Source organism: Bos indicus, chromosome 10 (genome assembly GCF_029378745.1).
Source record: "Bos indicus isolate NIAB-ARS_2022 breed Sahiwal x Tharparkar chromosome 10, NIAB-ARS_B.indTharparkar_mat_pri_1.0, whole genome shotgun sequence".
NCBI lineage: Eukaryota > Metazoa > Chordata > Mammalia > Artiodactyla > Bovidae > Bos > Bos indicus.
The window spans coordinates 71,384,194-71,404,603 of NC_091769.1; the positions used below are offsets into that span (position 1 = coordinate 71,384,194).

The window sequence follows — 20,410 nt, forward strand, 5'->3', positions numbered from 1 at the left end:
GGGGGTCTCATTACACTCTGGGCATTGTGCCTAGGCACTCCCAATTATTATTTAATCTATGTCACCCCTCCTCGCTCAGATTTGCCATTGACCTCTGATTGCTCTTATGATAAAGACCAACGTTCACAGTGGCCTGCCTGCAAGGCTGCTGTTTACTGTCTGTGATGCTTTTGACCTATTTAATTTTTATTCATTTCTCAGGTCTCACCTCAATCACAGCCTTCCCTGCCCCATGACTCCCCGTAGCAAATGGGCTCTGGCAGCTCAACTCTGTGTGCTCGTCCCTGGGATCCTGTGATTCTTTGATTTCTATTCTGCCCCTTCAAGCATATGAGCTCTGTGATACCTTTCTATTCCCTGCACCTAAAATGCCTAAATTTAGTGGATGCTTGAATTTTACATAATCCATAACAGCCAGACCTGGAATTCAGGGGTATCTGACAACAAAGTCTCCCTCTTTGTGTAAATAGACACTCAGCAGGCCCAGTGGGCCGCCAGTGCAGCTCAAGGGTGCGTTTTTCCTACTGACGTCAGTGTCATGGTTCTCCCCACCTGTTGAATGATCAACAGAATGAACAGGCTAGTGGTTAAGGACATGGGATCTGGAACCAGACAGTCTAACCTCAAGTTCCTCCTCCACCATTTACTAGCTGTGTTACCTTGAACAGGCTATTGAATCTGTCTGATTCAGTTTCCTGGAAAGTGGGATACTACTACCCACTTTATAGGATTATTGTGAGGATAAACTAAATTAATCCATAAAAACATTGCTACTAAGCACACAGAAAGTGCTCAGTAATTGTTATGCTATGCTGTGCTAAGTCACTTCAGTCGTGTCCGACTCTGTGCAACCCCGTAGACGGCAGCCCACCAGGCTTCCCCGTCCTTGGGATTCTCCAGGCAAGAACACTGGAGTGGGTTGCCATTTCCTTCTCCAATGCACGAAAGTGAAAAGTGAAAGTGAAGTCGCTCAGTCATGTCCGAATTGTTAGCTGTTACCATTACCACTATCCATGTATTCCTTCCTGTAGTCTTACTGTAATCCTACATTACATCCAGAGGGCCTGTGTGTGTGCATGCTCAGTTGTGTCTTACTCTGTGTGACCCCATGGACTGTAGCCCGCCAGGCTCCTCTGTCCATGGGATTTCCCAGGCAAGAATACCCGAGTGGGTTGCCCTTTCCTCCTCTAGGGGATCCACCCGACCCAGGGATCAAACCTGCATCTCCTGCATTGGCAGGCAAATTCTTTACCCGGTGAGTCACCTGGGAAGCCTAGAGGGCCTATAGCAATTTTTAATTATTTTATGGAAATTCTGTCCTTGCATGAAGCCATCTGCTCTGAAGTTCTAATTCAACCATGTCTTCTCAATTCAAAATTGGTCATTTGTGTCTCAGCAGAAGTTTTCTAACTCTAACAGCAAAATATAGTAATATTAATACTTTTTGCTGTGAATTTCGAGGTTTTTAGGATTCACATGTTTCTTCACACCTCTGCTCAGATAGGAAAAACAGTAATGCAGTGTAGTAAAGGATACAATATTAATAGCACTGTTCTCTCACAAATCAGGGCTTCCCATGTAGCTCAGCTGGTAAAGAATCCACCTGCAATGTAGGAGATCCCAATCTGATTACTAGGTCAGGCAGATCCCCTGGAAAAGGGATAGGTTACCCACCCCAGTATTCTTGAGTTTCTGTTGTGGATCAGCTGGTAAAGAATCCACCTCCAATGTGGGAGACCTGGGTTCAATCCCTGGTTTGGGAAGATTCCCCTGGAGAAGGGAATGGCTACCCACTCTTGTATTCTGGCCTACTGAATTCCATGGATTGTATGGAGTCTCAAAGAGTCAGACATGACTGAGCGAGTTTCACTTTCACTTTTCTCTCACAAATTACAACCCTTTTCCCCAAACTAAGCACCATATTATTGGGCTATTTGAATAACTGACCTGAATCCACAATCCCACCCCAAGAAAACCCTAATTGTTGGGAAGTGCTTTATGTCGCCATATCCCCCTATTCATCAGTAGATGAGAATAGGTATAACTTACAGGAAATTAAAAAAGGAAGAAAGGGGAAAAAATAATTATTTCACATATGTATATAACAGTTGCATAACAAAATTTTAACATTTTTAACATGTTCCCTTATAATGGAATTTTCTGTAAATATTTTTTATTCCTTCCTTGGTTTTACATTGTTGAAATTCTTAACTAGTTTCTAGTGGTTAGTGTCTGAGTGTGTGTTTTAGTGACTTAACCACTTACCTTGCTCCTAAAAGAAAATAGCATCTTTTTTAAAGATGAGAGAACTAACCACAGTACATTTGCCCCTCCCTATGCCAGGCGTTACTACCTGAGTTGATGTTGCAAATCCTCACAGAGCCCTGAAATGACAGGCCCATCCTGGAGATGGGGAAACAGAGGCTTAATGAGAATTTTCCCAGGCAGCCGGCATGTATCAGACCTTGTGTGTCTAGGCCCTGGAGGTGCAGGGGTTAACAAGATCAGGGCAAAAGGGATAACGAGAAATAAGCCTGGCAATTAAGTTGGGGTTATAAATGGAAGACTTCAAAAGACTGGCTGAGGGATGTATAATTAATTTTGCAGGCAGTGTGGAACTAATGACATTTTGTACTTCCTCCCACTTTCTCAGTCCTCAACACTAGGCAATCAGTGATGTAAGGAACCTTCCAGGTGATTCCATTGCTCACTCAAGTCTGAGGACCACTGGCTAACGCATCAGTGGTCATGATGTAGCAAGGATCGGAAGGGTGAGAAGGAACTGGGGGAGGCTGGTGCCAGAGCCAAGGCAGAGGTGATTAGGGCATAAGTTTGGGTGGCTTCACTGGAAACAAAACAAAGGGAAAATGTGAGCTTTTTCTCAAGGAAGTAATGATAGCACTTGATGATCCAGCAGAGGCAGAACTGTAAGATGGGAGCCCCACGAGTGGTAGAGCTGCATTATATGCCTCAGTTAGCTGAACCTTATTATTGTGCCTTAATTTATAGTAATTTAATATGTCTCACACCCATCAATCTCCCGCTCTTAACTAGATTCAACTTCCCTATAGGAATAAAATTGTACCAGGTGCTCAATACCAATAATAATGTTGACCATGGAATGAGTTATTAAATGCCAAGAACTGTTCCCTATGCACTTTATAGTCATTATCTCATTGTTGTTCATTAGTTATAGATGTTCATAAATTGCCTTCCCTCAGTGTTCAATCTAAGCTGCACACCACTATAAAATTAATGTTTCCAGACACTGATCTGAGAGACTGAGAGTCTGGGCTCAGGAGTCAGACAGCTCTAGGCTTAAACTCTAAGCCCCATCATTTACCAGGCATATATGGTCTTTGAGCAGGTTGCTTACCCAACCTTCTGCCAAAACTTCCCCCAGCTGTATTACAACAAGTATTATTAATACAAGGTGGGTGTGATCATGAGTGGAACTCAGGGTTATTATGAGAGCTAAACGAGAAAATGACTGCACAGTGCTTGACATTTGAAGTACTGAATAAATATTGGTGATACAGATGTCACTCCCTTTCTCAGAACCTTCACTGGCTCTTCTTGGTCAAGAAAATAAACTCCTTAATCTGGCCTTGAAGATTGTCCACAGAGTCACTCCTTACCTCCCAAAGCTTTTATCTGATGGTTCTTTGCATAAACCAGTGCTTCAGCTAAGCTGGTCAGTGTCCCCTAGATACTCTAATTCATTACCACATCCCAACCCGTGGTTTTCTTCTTCCGCTCGTCTCATCATGTCCCTCAGGGCCCATCCCAGTTGTCAGTGTTTGTAGGGCCATCCTTACCAGTCCTTCATCTGTAAAAATTAGTAAATCCTTCCAAACTCTGGAGCTTTAAAGACCTTTAATGTTCAATGGACCCTCTGTAGCAGTACACATTGGCCCAGGACAACTCTGTCCGTGCCCAGCCAGCTTTCCCCACCCTTCGGTAAGTGTAGGGCTGCACTGGGTGCCCAGCCCAAGGCCAGGGACCTGCTTTCTTAATGCTGGTAACAGACACTGGCACTTAGCAGCTTCTTGGTCTTTCCTAAGTTCATTTGAATATGTGTTGGCTTTGTTTTCTCACTCTGGTGATGCTGATAAAACTTCCCTTATAGGAATAACGGTTAATTTGTAAACTAATTATTATTATTTGTCTTCTCAGGATGAACTTGACCTCACAGACAAACACAGGGAAGCCATGTTTGCACTTCCAGCAGAGAAAAAATGGCAGATATACTGTAGCAAGAAAAAGGTAAGATATTCATGATGATTATGGTTAACTGGAAAATTATTATTGTTTTGATGCCCTTTGCGCTCCCATTTCACCACCAGACTTCAGGCAGTTCTTTATAATGTAAAAACCAGATTGAATGTGCCCAGTTGTGGCCTTAGCACTATATGTGGTAAAGGACCGGCTCCTCGGATGTTGATTTTATCAACACTTCATTGTAACCCCCTCACCTCACACCATTATTCATAACCTTGTGTATGAGACCCCTAAATAACATCAGCTTACAGAAGGTTGACGTGTTTTTCCAAAACTTGCCCTTTACATGAAAGTTTGTATGTAGGCAGGTGAGGACCAGCATTGTGGTTTCACAGCTGCAGTTTTCCCCACTCTCTGGGACTACCTTCGAACAACTTTCCATTTGGCCATCTCTAAGACGTGGCCTTGTCCTCGTGGTGTGAAGTGGCTGTCCATCCATTTCAGGTTCCAAACTGGGGCTGGAGGAAATGGGGAAGGCGCAGCTCCCCACCCCCGCTCTTAGGGCCACATCGGGAGTCCCAGACCTGAGTTCCTTCACATCCCACTGTTAGCTACATGGCCACACCCCCCTGCCAGGAATGCTGTCTTATTCTGGGTGGTCATCCGCATGTAAAAGCTGGGGATTCTGGTACCTTTGGAGGAGGAGAGAAAGGAATTCATGGGGTAGAGAAAGTACTTAACTCTCTTCCCTAGCCTCCGTGGCACTAGGCACCACCCGTGGACTGTATCTCCCACAATAAAGCTCACCCTGCCATCTTTCAAACACGGTGGCACATTCTGCAACTGTTCTCTCACCCATTTTTGGAACCACTTGTGTTCATGGCCAGCTTTTGCCGCTTTCCTATCTGTTCTGGGGGAGACTTACATCAGGACAGGGAAGCAGAAAGGGCAGGGCTGGTTCCTAAGGGAAACGATACCTCTCCAACCAGAGTGGGTGCTGGATTACTCACCTCTGGAAGCAAAGAAACTGGAACAAGCTATAACAATCCAGTATCTTGAGAAGACACAGTATGAGCCAGGGAAACCTTTCCTTAGTGGATTAGGATGCATTTGAGGACCTCCGTTTGCCCCCATGGTTCCGACCCCCGCACCACGCTGCCTTTGTAATTGGCATGCCCCCTCCTGGGAGCGTCTCTCCAGCAGTGAACCTTCCTGTATTCCCCTCGTGCCAGGCTTTATAACCCTTGTAACACCAGCATCTGATACCTGGAAGTGAAGGTATGATGAATGAACCACTGAGTTGTTGGGTTTATACCTACCTCTCAAACAAACTAAAGCACATTTGATTTTCCATGTGAGCTATTGTAATTGATAAAACTACATGTGGGATTTTGTTCCAGGGGTCTTTGCTGAGAGATGTGTCCAACTGTAGCCTCTGAAGATAACTTCTGAGCCACTTAGATCATGTCAAGCATTAAGGGTTCCTAATGCAGTGGTAACCAGTAAGATGTGTTTGTGAATGAATGTGTCCTCTTCTTTCTCTCCGTGAACATCTTACCAATGGGAAGACCTCTCTTCTGTCAAACTGATGGGTCATCGCTCAGGAAAGAGATTTTAAATGGAAAAAATTTTTAATGAAAATTAAAATGTGCTGGGTTCTGATAGTAATAATGTTGAATGGTCTTGAAAACAAGAGAACTTTTCAGGCAGCTGCCTTCAAAACCTGGCCCCTACAACTGAGAAAGAAAAATCCTTAAGTGCCTGAGTACACAGAGGACATTGTCTATTTTGGCTCAAACGAGCGCAGATTTTTTTCTCAAAATTAGGAAACAACGTGAAGTGGGATTGAGAATATGCATTAGAGGAGAGGAAGGGGCAGGAGAATGGGAGCAGCTTACCGAAGGGAAAGTTTTCTTCTTTCCCAGATTTTATTACACCCTTGACGGCAATTGAAAGTTAATCATGGAAACTACTGCCCCTTAGATTAGAAACGGCAAGCCCTGGAGGATAGAAACGACCTCGGCCTCACAGCTGCTGCTCATTTTTCAATTTCCTGGCCTATCAAATCCTCTTTCAGACCTTGTCTCCTATGTGCGTGGTGGGGTTGGCTTTTTGTAGGCGAGTGGATGTAGATGTGGCCACTGGCCTCGGAATCCCATTTCCTGACGGATGGGTTATCCCTGCGAGTACCTGGTCCAATTGTGCAGATCTTTGGGAAAGCAGTTTTCCCGTTAGCCTCATTCCAGCAGCTTGGATTCCCTTTATGACTTAGCAATAGTGTGACTGAGTGGAAAAGCCATCTTAACTCTTTGGGGAATCCCGGGAGTTTATAGATCTGCCTCACTTTAAAATGGCTTGACTGAGGATTTTATTGATTAGAGCTTCTCAAACTGTTAAAACTATGCTGTGCTTTGGGTCTACAACTAACCTTTTGGGACCCTGTAATAAATAGAGAAATAACACAATAAGAGAACACAAAACCCTTTGCAAGAAAAGGGCCCGATGCTTGGCCCTCTTCAGAGAACCTTGCCTCCTTCAAAATGGGTTGCCCATTCTCAGAAAGGAGCCCACGGTGGCCATCCTTACCACCAAGAACAGACTGTTTTCCTTGGACCATCTCTTGGGTATAGCCTTTTCAAATCAGACTTGTCACCAGCAAGCCTGACCACATCCATTTCTCAGGCCAAGGGAAAGCTACACCCTCATGGCCCCTTCAGACTTTCCATCTTTCAAGATTAGAACTCAGAGCATCATAGATGTTCTCACACATAGTGAAGCCATAGAGTAAGGGTCCATGAGCGCCAACAGAAACAGAGCTGGGGAAAAGCAAGCTTTCTGCATAAAAGTGCACAGCAGTTGTGGAGACAGACGGCACTGGGAACTGAAGATGGGGCCTGGCCTTCCTCGGCCAAGTGGCTCTTTTCCATCCAATAGAGACTTGAGTCCCAGCGGTGGCTATCTGCTTATCAAGCTCTGTGTTCATTTCTCAAACAGCTTTATCCGAGTCCTCTGGTTGAAAACCCATTTCCAGAGCCAAAATGAAAGCTGCAAAAGTGTTCCTGGGGCTAAAAGAATTGGAAAGAAATTAATTGGAATTTTGCCTAATTAAGTAATCCGGGGGGAGAGCAAGAGATGGATGTTGCGGCCTTGTTGAAAGTCCAAACAAATCTGTAAAAATGACTAGAGTGGTTTGGTCAGCCGTGGTTTGTCGTATGCAGCAGTCCACTGTCAAATTTTTTTAACTTTTACGAAAGGTCCAAGGAAAGGCTCTGTTGGTGGAGCTGGGGGTATTTTCAAATAGGAAATGTTTGTGGTTCTTATCTTTAAAGGTAATTCCCTTTTTAGTTCCAATCACAACATGCTCTTTTGTTTAAATGAGGTTTTTCCCAGTCTTCGTCCAGAAACTGCATCTGTTAACAATCTTTTGGATTTTAAACTGAAGCTTTTTAAACAATGAACCATCTGACCACGAAAGGCATCTGGCCATGCTGTATTTGCTTATTGTTAACATGATTTTTAAACCCTGGGAAAAGTAAGGAGTAGGTCTTCAGAGAGGAGAAACTAAGATGGTATACACACTGTATTATGGCAACAGCAGTCTTACCAGCCCAGGCAGAAATCTTTAGTCACACTTCTTCACAGGAGCAGCTGCAGTAGTTGTGTCACTTAACCAGTCCTTCACAGTGTCCAGAAAATGCTTTTTCCCTCTCCATGAGCTTCAGAGTCACAAAGTCAGTGGATGGAATTAGAAGCTGTGAGCTGTAGTAACATCAGATATTTGAGGCTAAGATCAGAATTTGATGACTGCACCTAATGTTTCCTCCATGCATTTCTGATCCCTAAGCCAAGGCTTAAGTAAATGGCTCTGGATTCTCCATATTACATTTCTGTATCTTTTGAGGTCTGCTTTGGAGAAGGTGAGTTTTTGTTGTGTTGCTGAGTTTGTTTGACTCTAGTTTAATTAAATCACTCAAGAACCTTGTCTAACTTGGCTGCAGTTGAGCCTTTCAGCTTTGTGGGAAGTGCTGATCTGGTGCTAGGCATGTTCAGAAGACATCAAGGAAAAGTGGCTGAGAATTCTCCTGGTACCTTTCATTCACTTCCTTTATTTGGTTTGCATATCCTTATTGGATCACTTCCCCAGTCTGCTCCACAAGAAGGAATTCTCCTTTACCACATACACAAAAAAAGCAATGCATTGTGAATGGTCATAAGGATCTTTCAGATGCATTCAGAGCACAAGGAGGAAGTGGAAAACAGGGATTTAAGGGAACATATGCTAGTAGTGGAATTAAAGACAAAGGAACCATCAGTATTCTACAGGACTGTCAAACAAATCAGCTGTACAGCAAGGAAGTGGAATGTTGATATGTTAATGGCCTGGTTGTTCCCAGTCTCCTGACGGAAAGCAAAGAGGGATAAGTTAGGTCTCCTCTTCTCTGGAGAAGGAAATGGTAACCCACTCCAGTATTCTTGCCTGGAGAATCCCATGGACAGAGGAGCCTGACGGGCTACAGTCCATGGGGTCCCAAAGTTGGACACAACTGAGCGACTAACATGGTCCTTCTTTACTGTAATTATTTGAATATTCAGTAGAATGAGCCTTAGGTTTTCAGGTGCCCACTTTGCTAGATGTCGGAGATTTGGGAGAGAGGGAAAACTAGGTATCTGTAACTGTTTCTGGACTTCTTTAGAAATACCTGGTTTGGTCTCCTACCATTGAGTTTTCACCCTGATAATGGATTCCAGCTGGGCTTTGTGCTCCTAAGTGCTAAGAGGTTACAGAATGTGGCAGACTTAAAAATGATCAGAAATAAGACTGGCCTGTCTTTCCTGACTCTGCTTCTCTGAGAATACTTGAGGGAAGCACAGTAACTGGAGGAGAGTGGGTATCACTAGGTTCTGAAACTCCCTGCCTTGTTTACATATTCCCGGGCTGTGGGAGGTGAGGATGCGTGTTTAATCTCAGACTGAAGCAGTGAAGAAGCAACAAGCTTTGCAGATCTGGTGTTTCAGCCAATGAAACAGTGCAGTTGGCAAAGGGCTAGTTGGTTTGTGTATCACCCTGATGTGTACTGAGTATCTGGGGCAGAATATAGGCTAGATGCTGAAGGTGATTAAACAAGTCAGATTTCCTTGCTGGAGTGGATGGTCCAGGTAGAAGCAGATGAAATCAAATAACTGCCAGGTCTTTCCGTAAGCTCCATTCTAAGGTAAGCAGACTCTAGGGCACAGAGGAAGGAGCCTCCAAGCCTTGGGTGTTCGTGTGTGATGGAGACACAGGTCCTTCATCACCGTGACCACTTCCAGGGCTATGCCAGCAAGGGAGCTGATGTCATGCTTTCATCCCGTCATCTGGAATGGGCTCCTTTTCCAACAGCTGAGCTATATTCACACACACTGTACAGTTTCCCTCTTCACTTGTACTTTGTTCTTTGTCCATTCTGCCAGTGCCTAAAAGGTCAAGTTTAGACTGTTGGGTAATCTGATCTTTACTAAACACAGTTTCTAGAGCTTGTTAGGAAATCAATGGAGAGGCTTAATCTTTAGAAAAATGAAGACACTGAGGGGAAGATTGAAGTAACTGAGGTTTATTCAACCCAGAGAGGTCAGGTGAAAACACCAACTCAGGCTATTCACTCAGTGTCCATAGCAGTGAAACTGTGGTGTCTGTCACAATATGGCCAGTTCTAGTTGGTAAAGAGTAGCTGCCTCAAGCCCTCCCAATAAAAACTCTCCTGACAATCTGACCTTCCCCGAAAGGGCCAATCAGTCTTCCTTCATGATTCAGGGACTCGAGGGCTAACTCCTGGCAAGACAGGTAGGGGACAGCAGGACTCTGTTCCCACATTGTATTATTAGTTCCAATTCACTGATACCCAGGTTATACTGTTAATAAATGTTTTGAACATTGACCTAAGTATGAGATGCTGATAGATCTAAAGATGGTGGCCAAAATAATTTGATAATATGTATCCAGAGCCTGGAACATGCATCTTCCAGGAGTTGATCTCATGGTAGTGATGAAAGATACACCAAGAACTATGTCTGGGGTGTTCTTTGCAGTGTTGTCTCTGAAAGCCAGTGATGGTCAACAACTTAGAGGGGGATGATTATATTATAGGATGAAACCATAACAGTATCTTGCTGCCACTGAAAAGTCATGCTTTCAAAGAAATTTTGAAGACCTGGGAAATTGCTCAGGATGAAATGAAGGTTTAACAAGAGAAATAAAACTGTAATTGGTACCATCAAAAATATGCAAAAGAAATTTTCTATATCTATAGAAGTAGACAGAAACTGTTGTTTGGTGGGATTGTGGGTGGTTAATTTTGATTTATTTATTTCTTTATACAAATATTTCCCAAATGTACCAATAGTCATTATTCTCACTCCTACCTTGGGATAAGGTTTTTTTGTTTGTTTGTTTGTTTGTTTTTTTGATGGTAAAAATAGAATTGCTCTTTTTAAAAAACATGTATAGTATAGTTTGTCAGGTTTCAGTCAGAAAAGCAAGGCTGCTGAGAGAAACACATGCTGAGGGAAATCACATGCAAAGAGATTAACCCTTAATGTAATCACAGAAACTAGCTAAGCATTTCCTGTAAAGCTGCTGTCTTTGCTTCTAATGCTGGAGCTTTATGTCCTTGAGCAGGCAATTGGGAGGGAGGGTGAGTGTAAAGAGAGGGGAACAAGGACAGGCTGGAGTCCACAGGGACAGACTGACTCATGAGGCAGGTCCCACTGGCTGACCCTGGACTGGGTGTCCTGCAGAAGCCTGAGCCATTAGTCATGGAGTTCAACACCCACATGCACGTGCGCACACATACAAACACACACACATCCCTGGCCAAGGAGAGGCTGGAGGAGGATCCGGGGAAGGTGGAGCAGTTGTATACCTGCCTACTGATTCCCACCAATGAGGTGAGCCAGCTGATAAAGGACAGTGGCTATAAACTACAAAATGGCTGCTGCTTCACTGCCACCCTGCACATCTTCCCCATAAGAGTCTCTTGTGGCTTGCCCTCCCTGAAACCTGTAGGCAGTTGGCTCAGTCCAGCACAACTGAGCGACTTCACTCTCACTTTTCACTTTCCTGCATTGGAGAAAGAAATGGCAGCCCACTCCAGTGTTCTTGCCTGGAGAATCCCAGGGACAGGGGAGCCTGATGGGCTGTTGTCTATGGGGTCGTGCAGAGTCGGACACGACTGAAGCGACTTAGCAGCAGCAGCAGACAACTTGAACATTGCAAAGCCAATTCATATTTCTCTTTGAAATTAGGAGGAAAAATAAATATCATTTAAAATATAACTAGTGCTTGTGTTGTCAAGACAACTCTGGCGTTTTTGTTTTTTTTTTTTTCTTTAGCTCAGGGGCCCTTTATTTACTCTTCCTTGGGAGGATTAAAACAAAGGTGAATCTGTAAATCACCCAGAATTTTTCAATACCATTTATCTCTTTTAGCAGTGACTGAAAGCATGGTGATTTTTGGTCCTGATGAGATGGCCTCAGCTTTCTGCTGAAGAGAAACTGTTTCTCATGGCCCTTTCTCCCCTAAGTAGCATAATCTCATAGCCAATGCCCCATTTTCTGTCTTTATTTTCTTTTTGTTACAAAAGCCAGTGCTATCAAAATGAGCACCAGTTTTCAGAATTGGAGTCCAAAATTCATGGATTCTCTGTCTCTGGCAGCCCTTAAACCAAAGTTGTATCCCTGTCAAAGGCAGGTGGTTCACGAGGATTTACTTATCTCCTCTTCCTATAATCTTTATCTAATAATATCATTTGGGTGCCGTTTTTCCTCGTTACCAGTTCTATCATTCCAGCTGTGCCTGCTACCACTCCTGCTCTGGGGTGTCCAGATGGTCCTGAATGCATAGTTTGTGTTGTCATTAACATTGACTCAGCTCAGTGAAGAAGTGGAGAACAAGCTTGACCATAGAATGAACCAAAGCATATCTATCTTTCTTCTTTGGTACTTGGGGAAGTGAGTGAACAGTTTCTGGATTCTTCTGTTGGGGTGTAGCCCTCCAGTTCTGTAGAGTTCTCTGTTTTTCAGTCTAGAGGTACTACCAGTGAGAGGACTCCCCGCCTCCCTTGGGGTGGATTGGCTCCAACAGTTTTTCCATTAATGGATCTGCCTGAAGGTTTCCTAAATTTTGTCCCTCACAGTTGTTCTAAACTTCAGCATAGTGTGACTGACTCTCTTTTTTCCATCATAAATAGAAGCCAAGTAATAACTGTAAGAAAGACTTTGCATAGTTAAAGTCCATCTAAAGGGTAATCTGAGAAGGCAGGGTACCCCACTTATTAGCTAGCTGTGTGACTTGGGGCATATTTCTTAACAGCTCATTTCTCTCTTCTCTATACAATGAGGTCAAATTCATAAAATTGTTGTGAAAATTGAGAAAATACGATTTTGAAGTTGTCAGAGAACTTGGGGTGTGGCGATGTTAATGTTATCACTGATAATGTCAGTGATGGTGACAGTAATTGAAATAATGGTGTGGACTGAGTTTCTGTTCGTTCACACTCATGCTAGCCAGGGATTCAGATTCATATTCATAAATAATGATACCTGGGTTTCTTAGAACAGCACCTCTCCCTTAGTCTCTCACAGGACATTTCAAGGTGGAGATAGTAAGGTAGGAGGGTGCATTGTGAAGATAAGGGAAGAGACCAAGAAAGTCTTTATTGTGAGTGTCAGAAATTGTTAAAGAGGGTCCCCATTTAATTAAGAAGTTCTAGGGATTTTTTGCCTTACTGATCAGTGGGGCTGTCCCTTAACTTCTGAGTAGAACCCTGAATCTGATTTCAGGAGCATCCTTAATTTATGTCTTGGATGATGGAGGTGAAAAGGAAGTCAAATTCCACTCCACTTCCTTCTTACTTTCACCCACATGCCACTGCAGCACTCAGTCCCTGCTGACCTTGGGTAACCAGTGGAGATGCTCACATCATTGGGCTTGCCTGGCAAGCAGTTGTGAACACTACTTAAACTCTGGAGAGTGGGCATGTATGTGCGTCAAGCTGTGTTGTTAAATAGAATTAAGCTTCCTTCTTTGTGGCCTAGGAAAGGCAAGTGGTTAGTAAATATCTTCAGTTTTCAACATAAAACAATTAAAGAATATTTTTAGATGACAACATTGCAACTGTTATTTTTGCAATGGAAGAAAGTCCCTTAGTAGTACACAACATCAAGAGGTTCCATTAAACGAATCAATATTCACAAATGAGTAACTTATTAGGTCAAAATGAACTGGATTTACAAGTTCTCTGCTCAGCAGCAAAATTTGTTCAAAGTTGCAGCGTTATAATCTAATGTGTGTTCTAGCTGTATGATTTCTGAAACTAAGGTAATAAAACAAAATGTCAGTGTTGAGGAAATAATAAAAGAATGTTTCAACAAAGTAGCAGATACCGTTACTATTAGGAGTCTTTTTATTGAAGTATAGTTGATGTGTAATACTGCAGAAGTTACAAGTGTACAATGTAGTGATTCAGAATTCTCAAAGGTTATACTCCATTTATAGTTATTATAAAATATTGGCTGTATTCCCTGGGACATACAGTGTATCCTTGTAATTTATTGCATACATAGTAGTTTGTACCTCTAAATCTCCTCCCAGCCTGGTCCCTATCCCTTCCCTCTCCCCACTGGTAACCACTAGTTTGTTTTGTGTATCTGTGAGTTTGCTTCTTTTTTGTTATATTTACTAGTTTGTTGTGTTTTTTAGATTCCACATGTAAGTGATACCATACAGTATTTGTCTTTCTCTGTCTGACTTATTTCACTTTAGCGTAATGCCCTGCAAGTTCTATCCATGTTGTTGCAAATGGCAAATTTTCATTATTTTTTATGAATGAGTAGTATTCTGTTGTGTGTATACCACATCTTCTTTATCTGTTCATCTGTTGATGGACACTTGGGTTGTTTCCATATCTTAGAAATTATAAATAATGTTGCCATGAGCATTGAGGTGCATGTATCTTTTCGAATTAGTGTGCTTGGTTCTTTTGGATATATCCCCAAGAATGGAGTTGCTGGCTGATATGGTAGTTCTATTTTTAGTGTTTTGAGAAGCCTCCATGCTGTTTTCCACAATGGCTGTTACTGTTAGAAGTCTTAAACTTAATTACCAGGGTGGAGTTTCTGGCTTCCAATAAATTGACATTCTCTAAAATTTCTAAAAAATGAAAACTAGCAAACTTCTAATAACTTTCTCCTCAGTCGTGTGATAAACTAGTTTATCCTGGTTGATTATTCTTGTGTGTGTGTGAAATGTTTTTATATGCAAAAACATGTATAATATAATAAATACCTGCATTTAACAAATGCTAACATTTTTTAATACCATGGATTTTTAAGAAAGAAAGAAAACATGGTAAACATTGTTGAAACCCAAAGGTGACCTCTATTCTGAAGGTGATATGTTTTCCTTTGCCCATATATATATTTCTTTCTCTGAATGTATATATCCATTAACAATATATGGTATGTCTTCATTTTAACTGCCATATAATGTTTCATTATATGAACATGCTGCAGCTTAATTATTTTTATCCCTCTTTGAATAATATTTGTTTCCAAGTTTTCATTATTTAAAAAGAAAATGGCAGCAACTATCCTTATGTATATGTTCAAAAATTTCCCTAGGGTAGGCACCTAGACATGTAATTACTGTGTTGTTTGATTTGAACATTTTCACCTTAATTGCTCTCTAAGGTGCTTGTAATAGTTTCTACCTGCAGCAAATTAGTCATCAACCATCCAAGGGCTTGGTATTGCTGGAGGGGGTGGAACTAGTGTCTGTATGCCCTGATTAATCACTTTACATAAGTTTGAATGTTTTGGGTACAAGATACTGTCATTAAAGTTCTTCAGTTTTCTCTCCTAGAGCTTAGCAAATCAAATTAAAGTACAAATTCCTGGAGTAGAAAGTAAACATTTCATTTAAAAAAGAAAAACTCAAAGTTTAGAGAATGAAAGCATTCCACTCAAATAGCCATAAAGCAGGACCAAAGTACAAAATGTTACAAGTACCTAAAAATGGCCCATTCCCTCAGCATTCTGTTTATTTGGTTTGACTACAAAGGAAACCGCTGTGTGTGGTTCGGTCTTCCTCTCCTCTAGACCTCTTTGCACCCTCAGGTCCAGACCCAGGGAAGCTGTGTTTCCATCTTTAGCCAGCTCTTGACTGATATATGCCATCATCAAGCACAGGAAGTTCCTCTGAGGCCTCCGCCAGTTCCCTGGCGGGTGACTGAAGTGCAGGTGCAAAACCAGCACGTCTGCACAAACAGGCACCGTGGCTGGAAAAGCACACAACGGGCCTCTTTCTTTTCTTCTAACCAGAGCACCCTTTTCTGGGACATCTCTCTATACAAATTATAAAAGCCTCTCCCCTTTCTTGTACTCTACAATTCCTTCAGATACTGAGAAATTGCGATGGGTAACTCGATGCTTGTCTATCCTCCCTGCCTATAGTCTGAGGTGGTTTCCATGTACAAGTAAGTCAGTTCTCGGGCTTGGAGATTGCTGGTCTATGATTCTTCACTCTGCTTTGTCCTTTGCAGCCTTGTGAGAACAGTGGATATGTATCTGCTCTGTGGATACCATCTCTCTCTTGTGCCTCCTCCTACTTGCATTTCTTCAGTGAGGAACACCCTTCATGCAAGGCCTTGCTTCCCCTCTAATTAGAGAACACCAGGGTGGTAGACAGAGGGAGAGAATGACCCTGTGTTTAGCATTCACTTACCGTCTTTCAAACAACAGTGAAAATAAATAGGCAACATATAGCTGAGACAAAGTAAGGTATCTTGGTTGGACAAACCAATTAACATGGAGTCATGGGGAGTGTGGGGGTTGTGTGTCCTGTGGAGCTCTATTTTCCCCTCTGGAACGGGGGCTAGAGAAGCAAGCCCCACGGCTTTCACTCTGTACTTGTCACTCACGCCTGCATCTGTGCTGTGCTGTGCAAAGAACGCTCTTACTTCTGGTCCAGTGGAAGAGACTTGGAGCTGTGGGTTTGGATGGAGATCTTGGGAGAGCAGTTGTTCTCAGCTACCAGAGAGCAGCTAACTTTGGCTTCCAAATCTCAATTGTTAAGCAGATTCCTTTTGACAGCTCAGCTGCAGGACGAATTCCATCATGTGTTGATTGCAGAGTTTGGAATACATGACAGTCTTGGAGCTCTCACTCTTTGTCATAGAATACTTGTCAACAGTGCCATTGTGGAACCAGGGTTCTAAATGCAACTCTGTGAGACCCTTTGAGCCCCTTACCTCTGTGTTGGAGCACATAGGCATTGGTCCATTGCATTTCCAAAATTCTGCAATCTGCAGGTATAGAATTGCACCCTGAATGAGTGTTCTCAGCAATCACTGCATCTCTGGAAAAGAGTATCGCTATATCTCACACATGAGAATCCAGAACTAGCCTCCTGTTCTGGTTATCACCAGCCCAGGGACATGTAGCTCATGAGACAGTCCAGACCAACATACCTCCTCTGTGTCAGTTTTCCTCTGGACTGTGGCTTCCTTCCCTGGTTAATGGAATTCACTGTGAATAACTCCAAGCAGAGATGGCAAAAAGATTTATCTTAATTACCAACTGTATAAACAACGAGGGATTGAAGCCCAGAGGGCTTTGAGAAGCATTTGGAGGTTATAAATAACCTCAATACGAATAGTGTGGTAATTGATGAGCACTGTCTGCCATGACACATGATGGGAGAATGTAGCATGTGTAATAGTTATATATCCTTCTTGCTCTTGAAGGATCCTGTTATGCCTAGATTATGGTTGTACATAAGTGTCACCTACCATGCTTCTTTCCCTTGGGTCTCTCCCTGGTTCGCTTCAGATTCTCTAGATCCTATGACACTTACTTCCATAAAACACCACCCCAAGTCAGCCTGACTTCACCAGCTCCAGGAGACAGGTTTAGGAAAGACATCAGTAGAAGAAAGTACCAACTTTGGATGAGAGATCAAAGAAGGAAAAAAAAGCCACTTTACTTGAGTTTTTCCTCTGTGTGTGTGTGTGTGTGTATATATATATATATTTTTTTTTTTTTCATTCTTTTAGCTAATAGCTCTAGCACACCTAATGTTATTGAATCCATGTTATGGTTGGTGCATTTCAGAGCTTCTTCCCCTTGAGAAGTAGGAATAAGTTTTGAGCTCCCAGTGTAAGTTAGAATGTGCCTCTAGTAACTTCTTTGTGGGGTTCTCCAGATTCTTACACTCCAGAAACTGAGTAATGTGTGGAACAAGAAACGGGTCGCAGTAGAAAGCCTACTGAAGAATACCAACTTTAAGTTAGTGTCTTAAATTCTCTTGTTACTCTTCAGTGCACTGTGGAACAGCATTGACTGGAGCAGCCTTAGGATGCCATCCTTTCATCTATCCCCATATGTAAGGAAAGGCGGTTTATGTTTCCTCAGTTTCTAAGCTCCGTTTGCCCACATCCTCACATGTAGGCATTTCTGAGATGGTGACATCTTCCGATGGATGCCTTTCTCTTTCTTTGCCAAAATTGCTGTTATTAATTCAGTCGTATTCTGAATTAAAGAGTCAGTGATGACTTAAAACCAGAAATACAGTTACGACTGTCCTTGCAGGGGACAGTTAACCCTGCCGTAGCATTTCTCACAGGCATCCTGAGAATGCTTCCCTTAATGGAACATGCCTCTATGGGCTCACTGTTTCCCCCAATTCTCTTCATAGTTTAATTACTATTTTCCAAAGTCCTCTCTTTATGGTCTCGTGTTAAGTGTTATACTGCAAATCATAAACACACTTTGATTGTTTTCCCAAGAGCAGGTTACAGAACATCAAAACCTGCTTTCCAGCATTCTGAAAGGCGGGTCTGGTAGCAAATCTGGCAGCAAGATGTGAGGCAACAAAGGCCACTGACACCACTGGTTGGATTTCCACATGCATGAGGGCCCAGTGGTGTGTGTCCAAACATGTCGACTCACCAACCAGCTGGACTGAGTCATACCTGGGTCTATAGCACTCGCAGGTGAAATGTGGGTCAAAGACTCTGCTCTTCACAGGTTACATAGAAGTAATTTGCTTTAAGTCATTGCACACCTTTGTGTCATAGGCAGCAGGGAAATGTGTCATTTCTGAAAATAATAATCGGAGCCTTTTTCTTTTTCTATGCCATGAAAATGAAGGGAAATTGTCATCTAAAATTGGCTTCAGATGTTCGATTTACACTGATTGAGATGTTTAGGTTTCAGTCAGTTTCCATGCCATGAAGTACTTTGCCAAAAAAGTGACTTGTTAAAATAAATGAAATAAATATCTCGTAGTTTGGAAAATGGGCTGTAAAGTCTCAGCTTCTAGTTCTTGAGGATTGTGGCTATTTTCTCAGCTATATTAGCACACGAAGTACATTTTCCCTAAGGATCCTGTAGCATGTGACTTGTAAGATTTCAGTTCTGTAAGGTCAGCCAAGACTTTTTCAGGAAAGAAGAGGGTGTTGGAACAGATTGGGCCCCTGAGTTGTTTAAGAAATGCAGCTGGTCTCCTTACTGTTGAAGTCACACTGTTACTCTTTGTTTCATCGCTGCTGTTCCCACAGAGAGACTAGACTTCTTTAAAGTGGCACTCTTAATTTTGGAGAGAATAAAAGTGATAGCTGGCGGAGAAGTAGCACAAGCCTGATTTTTTTTTTTTTTTTTTTGAATAGTGGTCAAGTGTAGTTTTCTTTCTGGCTGGGGTGAGAGTTGGGGAGTTGGGGAGTGGGTCTAAACTCACTGAGTTGACCACTTTTTTTTGGTAAGGAGTGAAAAATTTCTTAGACGTATTCCAGGGGACTTCACTGGTGGTCCAGTGGCCAAGACTCTGTGCTCCCAATGCACGGGTCCCTAGTTTAGTCCCTAGTCAGGGGACTAGATCTCGCATGCTGCAACTGAAGATCCCATGTGCTGCAACTAAGACCAGTGTAGCCAAATAATTAATTGTGTGTATGTGTGTGTGTGTGTGTGTGTATAAAAGAAGTGTCTCAGCTATTTGACCAGCAAATTTCTGGGGAGGATAGAGAACCAGGTGCATCTGTGGATATAATGGGGGAGGGGTAAAGTAGAATCGTCTCAGTGGTTTCAAATCAGTCTCAGAGATGCATAAATAGAAACCATGCCACACAGACTAGACAAGGCAGTGGAAGCAGGCAGAATTGAAGTGAAGTGAATTGGTAAGGATGGGGTAGGTGTTCTTTAGCAAAAGCTTTGGGCTTCCCAGGTAGCACGAGTGTTAAAGAACTTGCCTGCCAATGCAAGAGATGTAAGGGATGCAGGTTCGATCCCTGGGTCAGGAAGATCCCCTGGAGGAGGAAATGGCAACCCACTCCAGTATTCTTGCCTGGAGAATCCCATGAACAGAGGAGTCTGGCAGGTTATGGTCCATAGGGTGCAACTGAGCATGCACACACAAGCATTTGTGTAATTTAGATGTGATGAGTCTGGTGCAAAGTGTTAGTCATACAGCTTGGTTTCCACATTACACCTTTGTAGACTGTGTCCTCTTCAACCAGGAAGTACTAGTCATCTTTTATTTTGCTAAATTGTGGTTTCATTGAAATGCCAGGAAAAAAAAATTCTGAATGTTCTGTCTATAGCACTCTTCAGAGTAATCTTCAGTTTTCACTATTTTTGAGCTATTTAACAAACCTGCAGATTGTTTTTTAAAAAAAAAAACTGATCACAGTGCAAATGTTCTTGTCCATTGAAATGTCTTGTGTCTAATGTAGTTGCTCATTGCCCTATTGACTAGTTTTGCATCTGTAAATTAATGTCTATATATCTTTGCTAAAAAATTTTCTTTTGAACCTGTTCTGACATCTTACTGTTTCTCTCTCATTTACTCATGAGTTCAACAAAATCTTTGACTTGAGTCATGCCGAAATCATGCCATTTACTTTAAAAAAATTATCCTTTGTCAATACAGAATTTTAAACATAGAACTGATAGGGGGCTACCTTACTTTAAGTAATCTAAGATCTTTAATCATATTTTAAATGAGTATATGATATGATAGTGTCTAGCCCTGTCTGGGAAAACATGCCTTGTCTATCAGTTTTACTGAACTTGATACCTGCATCCACTAGAGCAAGGGAAGAAGCAGAACTCAGGTCAGAAGAGGTGTCAGGCTTCATACATGGAAGAAGTTCCTATGATG

General features: G+C 42.4%; 1 protein-coding gene across 4 annotated transcripts in view; it reads left to right on the forward strand.

Annotated features, from left to right (window-relative positions):
* The window catches only part of DAAM1 (dishevelled associated activator of morphogenesis 1), a 191,846-nt gene that overhangs the window by 103,868 nt on the left and 67,568 nt on the right, over nucleotides 1-20,410 (forward strand). For all 4 annotated transcript variants that reach the window (XM_070797677.1, XM_070797679.1, XM_070797678.1 and 1 more), the window contains one exon: nucleotides 4,177-4,266. In XM_070797677.1, coding sequence (XP_070653778.1) covers nucleotides 4,177-4,266 — 90 coding nt within the window. The remainder of the gene's footprint in view (nucleotides 1-4,176; nucleotides 4,267-20,410) is intronic.